The 10,898-nt window shown below is 34.2% G+C and overlaps 2 protein-coding genes across 2 annotated transcripts in view; one reads left to right on the top strand and one right to left on the bottom strand.

Moving 5' to 3' along the window:
- Positions 1–509: 509 nt before the first annotated feature.
- Positions 510–6,396, top strand: LOC109588334 (alpha-latroinsectotoxin-Lt1a-like). Its single transcript, XM_020004508.1, has 8 exons — positions 510–666; positions 718–1,041; positions 1,460–1,621; positions 1,675–1,788; positions 3,411–3,491; positions 3,618–4,345; positions 4,397–4,436; positions 4,533–6,396. The coding sequence occupies exons 1-8, from the start codon at positions 648–650 to the stop codon at positions 6,269–6,271; spliced, it is 3,207 nt and encodes a 1,068-aa protein (XP_019860067.1). The 5' UTR covers positions 510–647; the 3' UTR covers positions 6,272–6,396.
- A 918-nt stretch (positions 6,397–7,314) lies between these two features.
- Positions 7,315–10,898, bottom strand: part of LOC100639506 (transcription initiation factor TFIID subunit 1-like) — a 5,322-nt gene continuing 1,738 nt past the window's right edge. The window contains 7 exon segments of the mRNA XM_020004510.1: positions 7,315–7,563; positions 7,806–7,988; positions 8,300–8,452; positions 8,520–8,612; positions 8,709–8,828; positions 8,913–9,065; positions 10,834–10,898. The exon segment at positions 10,834–10,898 is cut by the window's right edge and continues 99 nt beyond it. Coding sequence (XP_019860069.1) covers positions 7,363–7,563; positions 7,806–7,988; positions 8,300–8,452; positions 8,520–8,612; positions 8,709–8,828; positions 8,913–9,065; positions 10,834–10,898 — 968 coding nt within the window. The 3' untranslated portion in view covers positions 7,315–7,362.

Genomic DNA, 10,898 nt, shown 5'->3' with positions numbered 1-10,898 from the left:
ATACACAATCCTTCATGCTGCTATGTGACTAACAGTATATCCATGTGTACATGTATGGACATGTACAATATAAAGTGTATGTGCTTAATGAGGTTCACATGTACATGTAAGCTAAATCTACATGTATAAAAATAATTGGATTATGATTCAGAATCAGCTCAAACTGTCTATACAGCATAAGTACACCAATATGTATCAGGGATGTAATTAAAATTTAGGGTTATTTTGGAATCACCAAGGTTTCTCTTCTTTGCTGTCATTCGTATCACCTTGCGAAACAGTATCAGTGGTTCGGTCAGTGGGTGCTTCCTTACTCTTTGTATCATCATCACTCTGAACCTTCATACTGCTAGTATTCATACTGCTGGTATCTTTTACTGGTTCATTTTCATGTTCGACATTTTTATCCTTATTTTCTTTCATAAGGATTAATCTAGTTTATTCTTTGGGTTGTGATGATGCCAGGATTGCTGGAATTTCACCAACTTCTGAAGTTTGGACATTGTCTGGAACTATCAATGAATAACACTAACCCCGCCCTTGTTCCCTCCCAGTATAGTAGTACTGCAGTGCAGCAGGCAGGAGATTTGGAGCGATCGAGGAGTCCGAGGGAACTGACTAAAATTTGACATACAGAGAGATATACTATGGCCACAAATTGTTTAAGTAAGCTTAAGCTTAGCCTCAATGTTGATTTTACTTTTTGTCTTGCTGTAGTCCGGTCACGCCCCTTCTGCAGTCTAGGTGTTGATGATCTTGCTGATGTTCTTGACTTATTGCAGAGATGTGGCTTCCCAGAAACAAAATGGTATGAGCTTGGACTGAGACTAGGACTAAGGAAGAATACACTGGACGTCATTGAAACAAAGCATCGTGGTGATGTGCCTCGTTGTATGACAGAGTGCCTCTCCCAATGGTTAGGTAGAGCTGATAATGTTGACAGTAGAGGAGGAGCCAACTTGGACTCACTGTCAGATGCTCTACGATCTATGAATGAAACTGCTGTAGCTGAGAAGTTAAGTGAGTCAACCATAGCTGTATGTAACTATAATCATTGTATTTTTTATCATAAACACCATGCTCTTATTAATATTTTTAATAATCATCATACTGTCCTGTCTCAGTCTCTTTGTGATTCTGTTGGTATTGCTTGGTTACTTTATGATGAACGTATCTTAATGCTAGAAATAGTTAGAGTGGTGTCAGCTAGTCCCTCTATTTAGTCCTAATCAACTTGAGGCTCTATTAACTGCTGTCAAAGAAGCTGTTCAAACTGATCCCAACAGTTTACATACATTTGCTAATGTATTGTGTACAATAAGTACTAATGTATCATTGGGACAAACTATACTGGATGATATTAGTGAGGATGACCACTGTATCCTTACAATATCTTGTGTCATTATTGATGCTGTTTATATAATAGATGACAACTGTTTGTTTATTATTATGTGTTTAGGCAAGTATTTTCCTACTCCTGAAGTGGATGTGGTTCCTGAGACTATTAAAGATTATGATGTTCCATTAGCTACTGAAGGAGCTACAGCTACTCCTCATTTTGTGGGTGGGCCTACTGATGTTATTCATAATCATCAAGAAATGTCACCTGACAGCTCAACAGGTATGATAATTACCAATTTTGGACTAATAATGAATATGTTATTATATTTATAGGATGCAACTCAAGTGATAAAGAAATTTTATGTCCACTATCAGTTGCTAGTAGAAATATCTCTCCTATAGATGCTGTAATGTCACCTGGAAGTGAAAAGTCTAATAATTCAACAAGTAAATAACATTATGACCCAGAACACAATTACATTAAATTACCTCTTGGTGATGATAGTAGTAGCTATCATTGTAAAAATCTTTCAGGAAGTAATTCATGATGACTGTTTTATTTTACAGTTTATGTTCAACATTCTGAAATAAATTATCCTTTAGTTTAGCAAAGAAGATACATGAGCTTGAGGATGAATTTGCTGATGCATTACTTGATTATATTTTGCTATTTATTGGCCTTGCCAGCGATTAGCGTGGGCGAGGACTATGTAGTTAAAGGGAGGCTTGCACACAAAAATGAAATTTGAGATTATTACTTATTTTTAATTTAAACTACCCAAATAGACTATTCCTAGTTGCATTCTTGCATTGCACTTGCTTTGGGAAAGATAGAGCTTGCTAAAGTTGCTGAAGGCCATTGCTTCCTGTTAGGGGGCGTGGTCATTGATGACATCACAAGGGCATAGATATTAGAGTACAAAGGGATTGGAAACCACCGTTCGCGTGTGGGGGCAACTTGCATACGTTGCTAGGATACGCATCATCTGCATGTAATAATTTTTGTGGTTTCCAATCCCTTTAAACTCTAATATCTATGACAAGGGCTAGTCTCGCGGGGCCAGACTCAATTTTTAGAATAGAGTCTGGTTTCATGCCTAACATCAACTCGTGCTTGTCTGGCGGAATTTGGTCAACCTAATCAGATCACTGTTACCACGGTTACATTAGAATCTGCCCATGCACGGCAAGTCTACTATCAAGAATGGAACTGAGTGAGCTATTACACTTTTTTTCTATGACTACAACTGCTGACTGGATTGCCTTTATCTGCTCTGATGGTTAGACAATTAGGCAAGTAAAGAAATGCTTCGAGAAATAATGTGCTTGGATCCGAGATGAATTCAGCCGCCATCATTGCTCCAACTTCAGTACTGCTTAAAAAAGCCAAAAATGTGAAGTACGGTACTTGACTACTTTATTTTTTTAATGGCAGGAAGCAAGTATGAAGTATAAAATAAGTATACAAGCAAATATAAAATCAGTATAAAAGTAATAAATCCACAATATTATGGTGCGTGGGCGTGTTTATAGAGATTAAAACATTCTTTGCCAACGCAAAACAAAACATTGAAAACATGAGTTGATATTAGGCATGGCACCAGACTCTTATTCGGTAAATTAGAGTCTGGCCAGTGAGACTAAAGCCCAACATACACTACATTCAACAATGTTGCTTTCAACATTTGCCCAGCCTTTGATCATGCTTTGATGTGGTCAAGCAACATGTTGCCTTGAATAGAAAGTCTTTCTATTCCTTTCAACAAGGTTGAAAGAAAGATCAAAGCCTGGCAACATGTTGCTTGTAGTGTATGTTGGGCTTAACAACTGCTATGCTGTCAGTTTGCAGCCACTCCCAAACACCCTCACATTTAATTAGACTATGAAGAATGCAATCAAAACTATAGCACTCAACACTATCTAAGCAAGTAACTTTTAATACAGTGGTAATATGCAGGACAAAATATAGTTTTGAAATTATACATGTATAACAAAATTAATATTGTTTTTCTTTGTTTTGGTGAGGCCAACGCACCATCGGTGTCTCGTTATATTTTCTCTTTTTTTAGAAAAGAGTGTCAGTCCTGAAATCAAAACAGATGAGGTTGCTATGTCATCAACAAAATTTACTGGCACTGACAGAGCAACAGGTAATAATTTATCATTATGATAGAAAAATAGACCAAAATTCAACCATTTTTGTTATACCCTCTCGTGGCTTTTAGACTCTTTATGTCACAATATTTGTTTATTTAGTTATGATCATTATGTTTTAGGTACCAATGGTCTTTCTGGTGACACTTTCCTTTTAGCAAGCAGATTGCATGATTTAGAAGAGGAATTCGATGATGCGATTCAGCTAACAAAAAAATCATTTGAATCAAATGATCTACCTGAAATCATTGACTACCTCATTACACATACACTGTCATTACTCGGTCCTAACAAAAAACAGCAAACAGCAGCTCAAGAAATTGTTCAAGCAGTTAAAGAAGAGTTTCATCATATCAAAACAATATCAGAATTATTTACCATATTACAGCACAAATACATGTCATGGTTCAACTATAAACTAATGATAAAACTTGTTAGAGTATTTCTACCTGACAATCGTTCGTTAAAGAGAATTTGGTCAGAATATGAAGAGAAGTTAAAGGATTATTTTATAAACAGTGGTGGACTATTGAAAGATGCTGATGCTGTACAGTTTGGTGTAAAAGGTGTTCCTCCTGGTACACGAGTAATGATTGCTAAAGTTGACAGAGATGACTACACACTGGATGACATATTTTTCTTTCGTAGAGCAATACCAAAAGGTTTAGATATTCCTGAATATGATCTTCACTTCAGATCCGTTCACTTAAGTTCTCTCTGTTTGGGTTACCTCATTCCTGAGTATCTTTATTCTTTATTATTTCCTCTAAGTACAAAGCTACAGCAACAGTTAGCTAGTATTGGTATCACTGAGCTATCATGTGGTGAAGATAAATATGATATAAGAGAGGTTTGTTATTATTATGTATAAATAATTTTAATACTGTTCTTAATTTTGCAGTTCTCAATAGAAGAGGTTAAGCACTCGTCCACTGATATTGGTAAGTACATGAACTGACCTTTAATCAATCCCTCTTCCGGGCAATGATCAAACAGCATTACATACATGTGTTAATAATAATATTCTTCATTTATAGATATATGTGATCCATTGTGGTATGAGAATACCAGTACACCGTTACATGAAGCAGCTTGGAAAGGATTAAAAGATGAAGTACAATGGCTACTCAACAAGTTTGATTGCAATACATATCAGCGTGGTTTTAATGGTTGGACTCCATTGCACTCGGCAGCATATGGTGGACACATTGAGATCCTTCAACTACTCATCCATCAAGGTATTGATCCTAATGAAGGTGATGATAATAGTGTATCTAGTATACATATGGCATCTTATAAAGGCCACTTATCTATAGTACAATATCTAGTAGACACATGTGACGTTCCTCCCGATCAACAAGACAATAGCAATAACACCGCATTACTGTACTCAGCAATAGAGGGCCATTCTGACCTAGTGGAATTTTTGATCAGCAGAAAGTGTGATACTTCTCAAATTAATGTAGAAGAAGCCTCTTTATCATTGTTTGCTTGTCAAAGTGGAGAGTTAGCATTAGTCCAAAAGCTCGAGTCATTAAATCTCTTTTCACCAGATTCTAAGGATATTTATGGCGGTAATGTGCTGCATTACTGTAGTATAAATAATAGAAGTGTTGAGCTTATTAAGTATCTTTTAAATCGATATCAATTATCTATTGGTGATGGGAATCATCGATTTGCTAAGACTCCACTTCATTATGCTTCGTGGTATGCTTCATCATCAGTTGTGGAGTATATTCTTAGCATTCAAGGAAATGAAGCATTATTAGATACTAACAAAAGAGGCATCTCATGTTTACATTGTGCATGTGATGTAGCTGCACACGTTCCTGCTGGTGTAGTGTACAGTAAGCTTATTACACAACGTGATGTACCAGTTATTCAGATTATTAATAGTAAAATAAAACAAAATATCGATTTCATGAAACGAAAGGAAAGAGTTAAAATGTTTTCCTCACTTCTTGAGAGAGCTAGCTCTTGCCCTAAGTTCGACATCAATAAAACTATAAATACTGGTCAATCATTACTTCATTTAGCAGCATGCAGTGGCAGTACATTACTAGTGAAAGCATTAGAAAAATATAATATCAGTTCTACATTAAATATTAAAGGTATGTCTCCAGCACATAATGCTGCTTGGTCGGGTTCTACTAGTGTATTAAATTATATCGTATCTCAATATAATCTCAATCCTAATGATACTGATACTGATGGTCGTACACCATTAGTCTATTCTTGCTGGGCTGGCAGTATTACTTCCGTTAAGTATCTTATTAAGAATCATAACAGTGATCCTTATATCACAGATAACAATGGTATGACATGTCTTCATTATTCTTGTCGTAATGGTCACATTAATGTTGCTCAATATCTCATTGAGGAACAGCATTGTGATATTAATAAAACAGATAATGAAGGACGCACGTTAGTACATCATGCTGCATCAAGTGGTAACTTTGATTTAGTTCAGTATCTTATTACTGAAAAACGTTTGTCTCCTACTGCAGTTGATAAGAATGGTTGTACTGTTTTACATTGTGCCTCGCATTCTCATAACTTACCCCTCGTTCAAAAATTAATAAATACATATCAGTTAGATCCTCATCAAGCCAACAGAAATGGTAGGCTACCGATGAATTTTGCTGAAGAATCTGACAATATTTTATTATGGAAATTATACGAGACGATTTACAAGTGTTTTCAAAGCCAAACAGCAAACAGCAGTTGGAAATCTTTTCGATACTATGATTCATTTTCAGTAGGACACAGTCTATAAACACAGTAAATTATTGCATGGTTATACTTGTGTGCATGGTTATACTTGTGTGCATGGCTCCCATTTACTTAGTATGTAGTGTAAAGATTAAATTTGACCAGAATACATATGTATCATCACTTGAACTAGCCAACAGTAAACACAAATTTTAACAGTTAATAATGCTGTCATAATCTCCTAACACACACACACATACACACTTTTAAGTTTTAACATTATATAGAGCTCTTATTTTTGTTTTCTTTCTTTTCCTTAATAATTATTATAAACTACTTTAATAATTATTTACTTTGAAGCAAAAAAGATGTAATAAAATTTTATCATTTTAAAGGCTGGTTTACAATTATGATGTTAGGCCATGCAGCGTACCATCAATTTCAATTGACACATGCCTTCCACTAGAATATAACCAGATTTATTCCAGCATCAGCACAATGTCAGGACTGGCGTGATATTGAACCAACCTTAAAAAGGTAAATATTAAAAAAATGCCACTAGAGTGTCCATTGCTTACAGTCTGCCATTTAATTAATTTTATAGATCTACAGATACTTAATAAATAATATTAATATTATAAATATACAAAATATTAGCATGTTTCTTTAATTTTAAGTTACGATCCTTAATTGGCTATAATCAATACCCACATATAATTGCAGTTGGTCCTAGTAAGAAGTACAGTCATGGTAATTCCATTCACATCCATGTATAAATCTCAAGACCTAGCTAGCTACTCTGTCCAGTGAAACATAAATAAAACGATTTAGTTTATGCATGAGGATTATACTGAAAGAGATTGTTCCTAGATAGTTTACTCAAAATTAGGGTTCACAAATTTACATCACATGTAACATTAAGTTGTGATTGTGCTTTTTGTTGTTTTCATTTACACCCTTGATTGAACTCCATTGCAACTCTAGAAATAAAATGTCTAGAGCCGACTTTGCAACTGCCTACTACTAAAATATCTGTTGACTTTGATATAATTTGGTTTGGTATTATTTTTATTAATGCAAAGCATTAATGATATTTTTGTGCAGTTAAAGACTTAAAATTAAAAATAAATGAATGGAGTATGATACACACAAAGTTTACACTTCTTCCATATCAGTAATATCCTCCTCTTCCCCCTCTCCTTCACTGCTTGATGATGATGAATATTGTAAATCATGACTCAATATGTCCATACCACCACCAGTGACTGGTAACAAACTACTGGCTATCAATCCTTCTCCTTTCCTCCCTTTCTCTATATCCTCTTCATCTGTGCCTTCAACATCTATAGTCCCAATCTATACAGTCATTGGACAATCAACAACTATCATATTATATATATATATAGCAGGAAATTTTGGAGGGACTAAATTTTTGTGAATTGCTAAACGTTAGTGATTGGTGTAATTTAATTTGGCAAATTATAATGGCTCAAAATGATTAATTTTTATTTTGGCAAATCGCTATAAAAATGCCAAATTCGTCAATTTTAACTCCCTCCAAAATTGTCTGCTATACGATCATCTGTTTGTTTCCATACCTGAATACTGTCTTCACTAGTAATGATGACACTGGATTGTCCAGTAATATTCATGTTAGTACTAGTATCTTCTTCCTCTGCCTCCTCATCTCCACTCTCTCCTCCTAGTCCTTCTGGTTCATTTAGTGGTGACTTGTCAAAAGGTCCTAACTGGCTTTCATATTGTTCAAAATGTTCTCTTTCCTAAAATAATGGCAATTATATAGTAACTTATTGCATTCAGATATGTATATACTGCACCAGAATGTAAAACATCGAAAGGGTAAGAGCAAAGCATTGATTTTCTTATTGATAAAAAAAACCATGACAAGTCTCATAATTCAAATCGATCAAATGCATAATGACATGACAAATTGAAAATAATTTTGGAAACATGCAAATCACAACTACATATACGTGTATATGTAGCTAGGCTGTAACTATTTAAATAATTTTCAACAGTAAATTTTCCAATCTTCAACCAAAATAATGCTACTTTTATTCTCTTCCTTCACCTCTTCAAGATATTGTAGTCCCACTTCCCTCATACTCTGGGCAGTGACAGTAAAGGGACTGGTTGGTCCATTATATGTGATACTGTTATCAACTATTTGATTAAGATCAACAAGAAACTCCTCACGACTTCTGTAACTATCAGCCTCACATTTCTACAAGAGAGCAAGTATGCATTATAGTCCAATGAAATACATATTAAGTATAATCTTAAGAGCAAACCTTTCTCATAGTCTGAAGGTCCATTGGTTTAGTTATGATCATTCTATAATCTGGTAACTTCTTAGAAGATACTGGAAAATGAAATGGCCAAGACTATAAAAAGAAAAGATAGAAATAAGATGATTATGAGGTATACTGTGTACAGTGTATTGTGAATGAATAACTAAGTCTCCTACATGTATCACTCACATTAGGTACTGCTTTCATTCTTTCAATGGATTTACGACAGAGGAAGGACAGAGCAGCTTGTGGATCATCTCCCAGCAGTGGATTAATCTCATGCTCTAGTTTCTCAAGAGCTTGACTGTTCTACAACAAAGAACACAATCATTATAATCACACCATTACATTATAATCACACCATTACATTATAACACTGCATGAAGTACTTACTTGATTTATTTCTTTGTTAGACATTTCCAACATCCTTTGGGCAGTTTTTGTTAATTCAGAGTTGAATCCATTATAAGTGATGCAATTGTTAACAATTAGATTGACATGCTCCGTAAACTGCTGCCTTGTCTCATACTTGTGCTTACGAATATTCTAAAATAATAAAAATGAGTGTACATACATGTAGTAACTCAAAAGCTTAACATAGTCTACGTAAAATAAAAATATTGATATCTATCAGAACTGCAATGAATTAACATTAGTATTAATTGTAATCTTCAAAATAGAAAAAAAATCCTGGCACAAACAATAAAAATTATTGAAAAACAGCATGGCTATTGCCATGGTTAATACATTTTCTAATGTACATTGATGAACTTGTGCGATGGCTACATTTTTAATTCTCATAAACTCAAAAATTATTTGATGGAATCAGCTCAAACTTATAAGGACATTAATGTGCATCAGAAAATGTAATAAAAATTTGGGGTGATTTTGGAGCCATTTTTTGGAAAAAAAACCATAAACTATAGCTTTGGGTATTTTTTAGAATTTTGACGTTTTCTTAAAATGGCCGTAACTTGAAAAATTAAAGTTGGAATCAGCTCAAACTTGCTACACAGCATAAAGACATCAATATGTATCAGAAAATGTAATAAAAATTTGGGGTGATTTCGGAGCCATTTTTTGGAAAAATCCATGGGCTATAGCCTTAAATATTTTTCAAAAATTTGGAGTTTTTTCAAAATGGCCGTAACTTGAAAAATTAAAGTTGGAATCAGCTCAAACTTGCTACACAGCATAAAGACATCAATATGTATCAGAAAATGTAATAAAAATTTGGGGTGATTTCGGAGCCATTTTTTGGAAAAATCCATGGGCTATAGCCTTAGATATTTTTCAAAAATTTGGAGTTTTTTCAAAATGGCCGTAACTTGAAAAATTAAAGTTGGAATCAGCTCAAACTTGCTACACAGCATAAAGACATCAATATGTATCAGAAAATGTAATAAAAATTTGGGGTGATTTCGGAGACATTTTTTGGAAAAAAAACCATGGGCTATAGCCTTGGGTATTTCTCAGAATTTTGACGTTTTCTTTTAAAATGGCTGTAACTTGAAAAATTAAAGTCAGAATCAGCTCAAACTTGCTACACAGCACAAGGACATCAATATGTATCAGAAAATGTAATAAAAATTTGGGGTGATTTCGGAGCCATTTTTTGGAAAAATCCATGGGCTATAGCCTTAGATATTTTTCAAAAATTTTGAGTTTTTTCAAAATGGCCGTAACTTGAAAAATTAAAGTTGGAATCAGCTCAAACTTGCTACACAGCATAAAGACATCAATATGTATCAGAAAATGTAATAAAAATTTGGGGTAATTTCGGAGCCATTTTTTGAAAAAAACCATGGGCTATAGCCTTGGGTATTTCTCAGAATTTTGACGTTTTCTTAAAATGGCCGTAACTTGAAAAATTAAAGTCGGAATCAGCTCAAACTTGCTACACAGCATAAGTACATCAATGTGTATCAGAAAATGTAATAAAAATTTGGGGTGATTTTAGAGCCATTTTTTGGAAAAAAACCTTGGGCATTTTTTAGAATTTCGGCATTTTCTTAAAATGGCCTTAACTTAAAAAATTAAAGTCTAAATTAGCTCAAACTTGCCCTACAACATACATGTAACTACATCAATATGTGTCAGAAAATGCAATAAAAATTTGGGATGTAAACATTATGTGCTTCTTGACTGAGATCGACCATGTCTAATATTTACTAGGTGTGGCTATTATGAGTGTGGCTGATGTACTGTTATTATTACATTGTTTGATGCATAAATTATGGGCAGTTTCATTTTTTTGGATTAACCATTACTCTCTCTCTTTCTCTCTCCCTCCCTCTCTTTCTCTCTCCTTTACATCTTTCATGGTCTGAAGATCCATTGGAAACTTTATCAAATTATAATAGTCAGGCACATCTTTTG

Source organism: Amphimedon queenslandica, unplaced genomic scaffold (assembly GCF_000090795.2).
Source record: "Amphimedon queenslandica unplaced genomic scaffold, v1.1 AMPQUscaffold_12154, whole genome shotgun sequence".
NCBI lineage: Eukaryota > Metazoa > Porifera > Demospongiae > Haplosclerida > Niphatidae > Amphimedon > Amphimedon queenslandica.
Note: the sequence above shows the minus strand (reverse complement) of the source record. Positions and strands in the feature narration are given on the sequence as shown.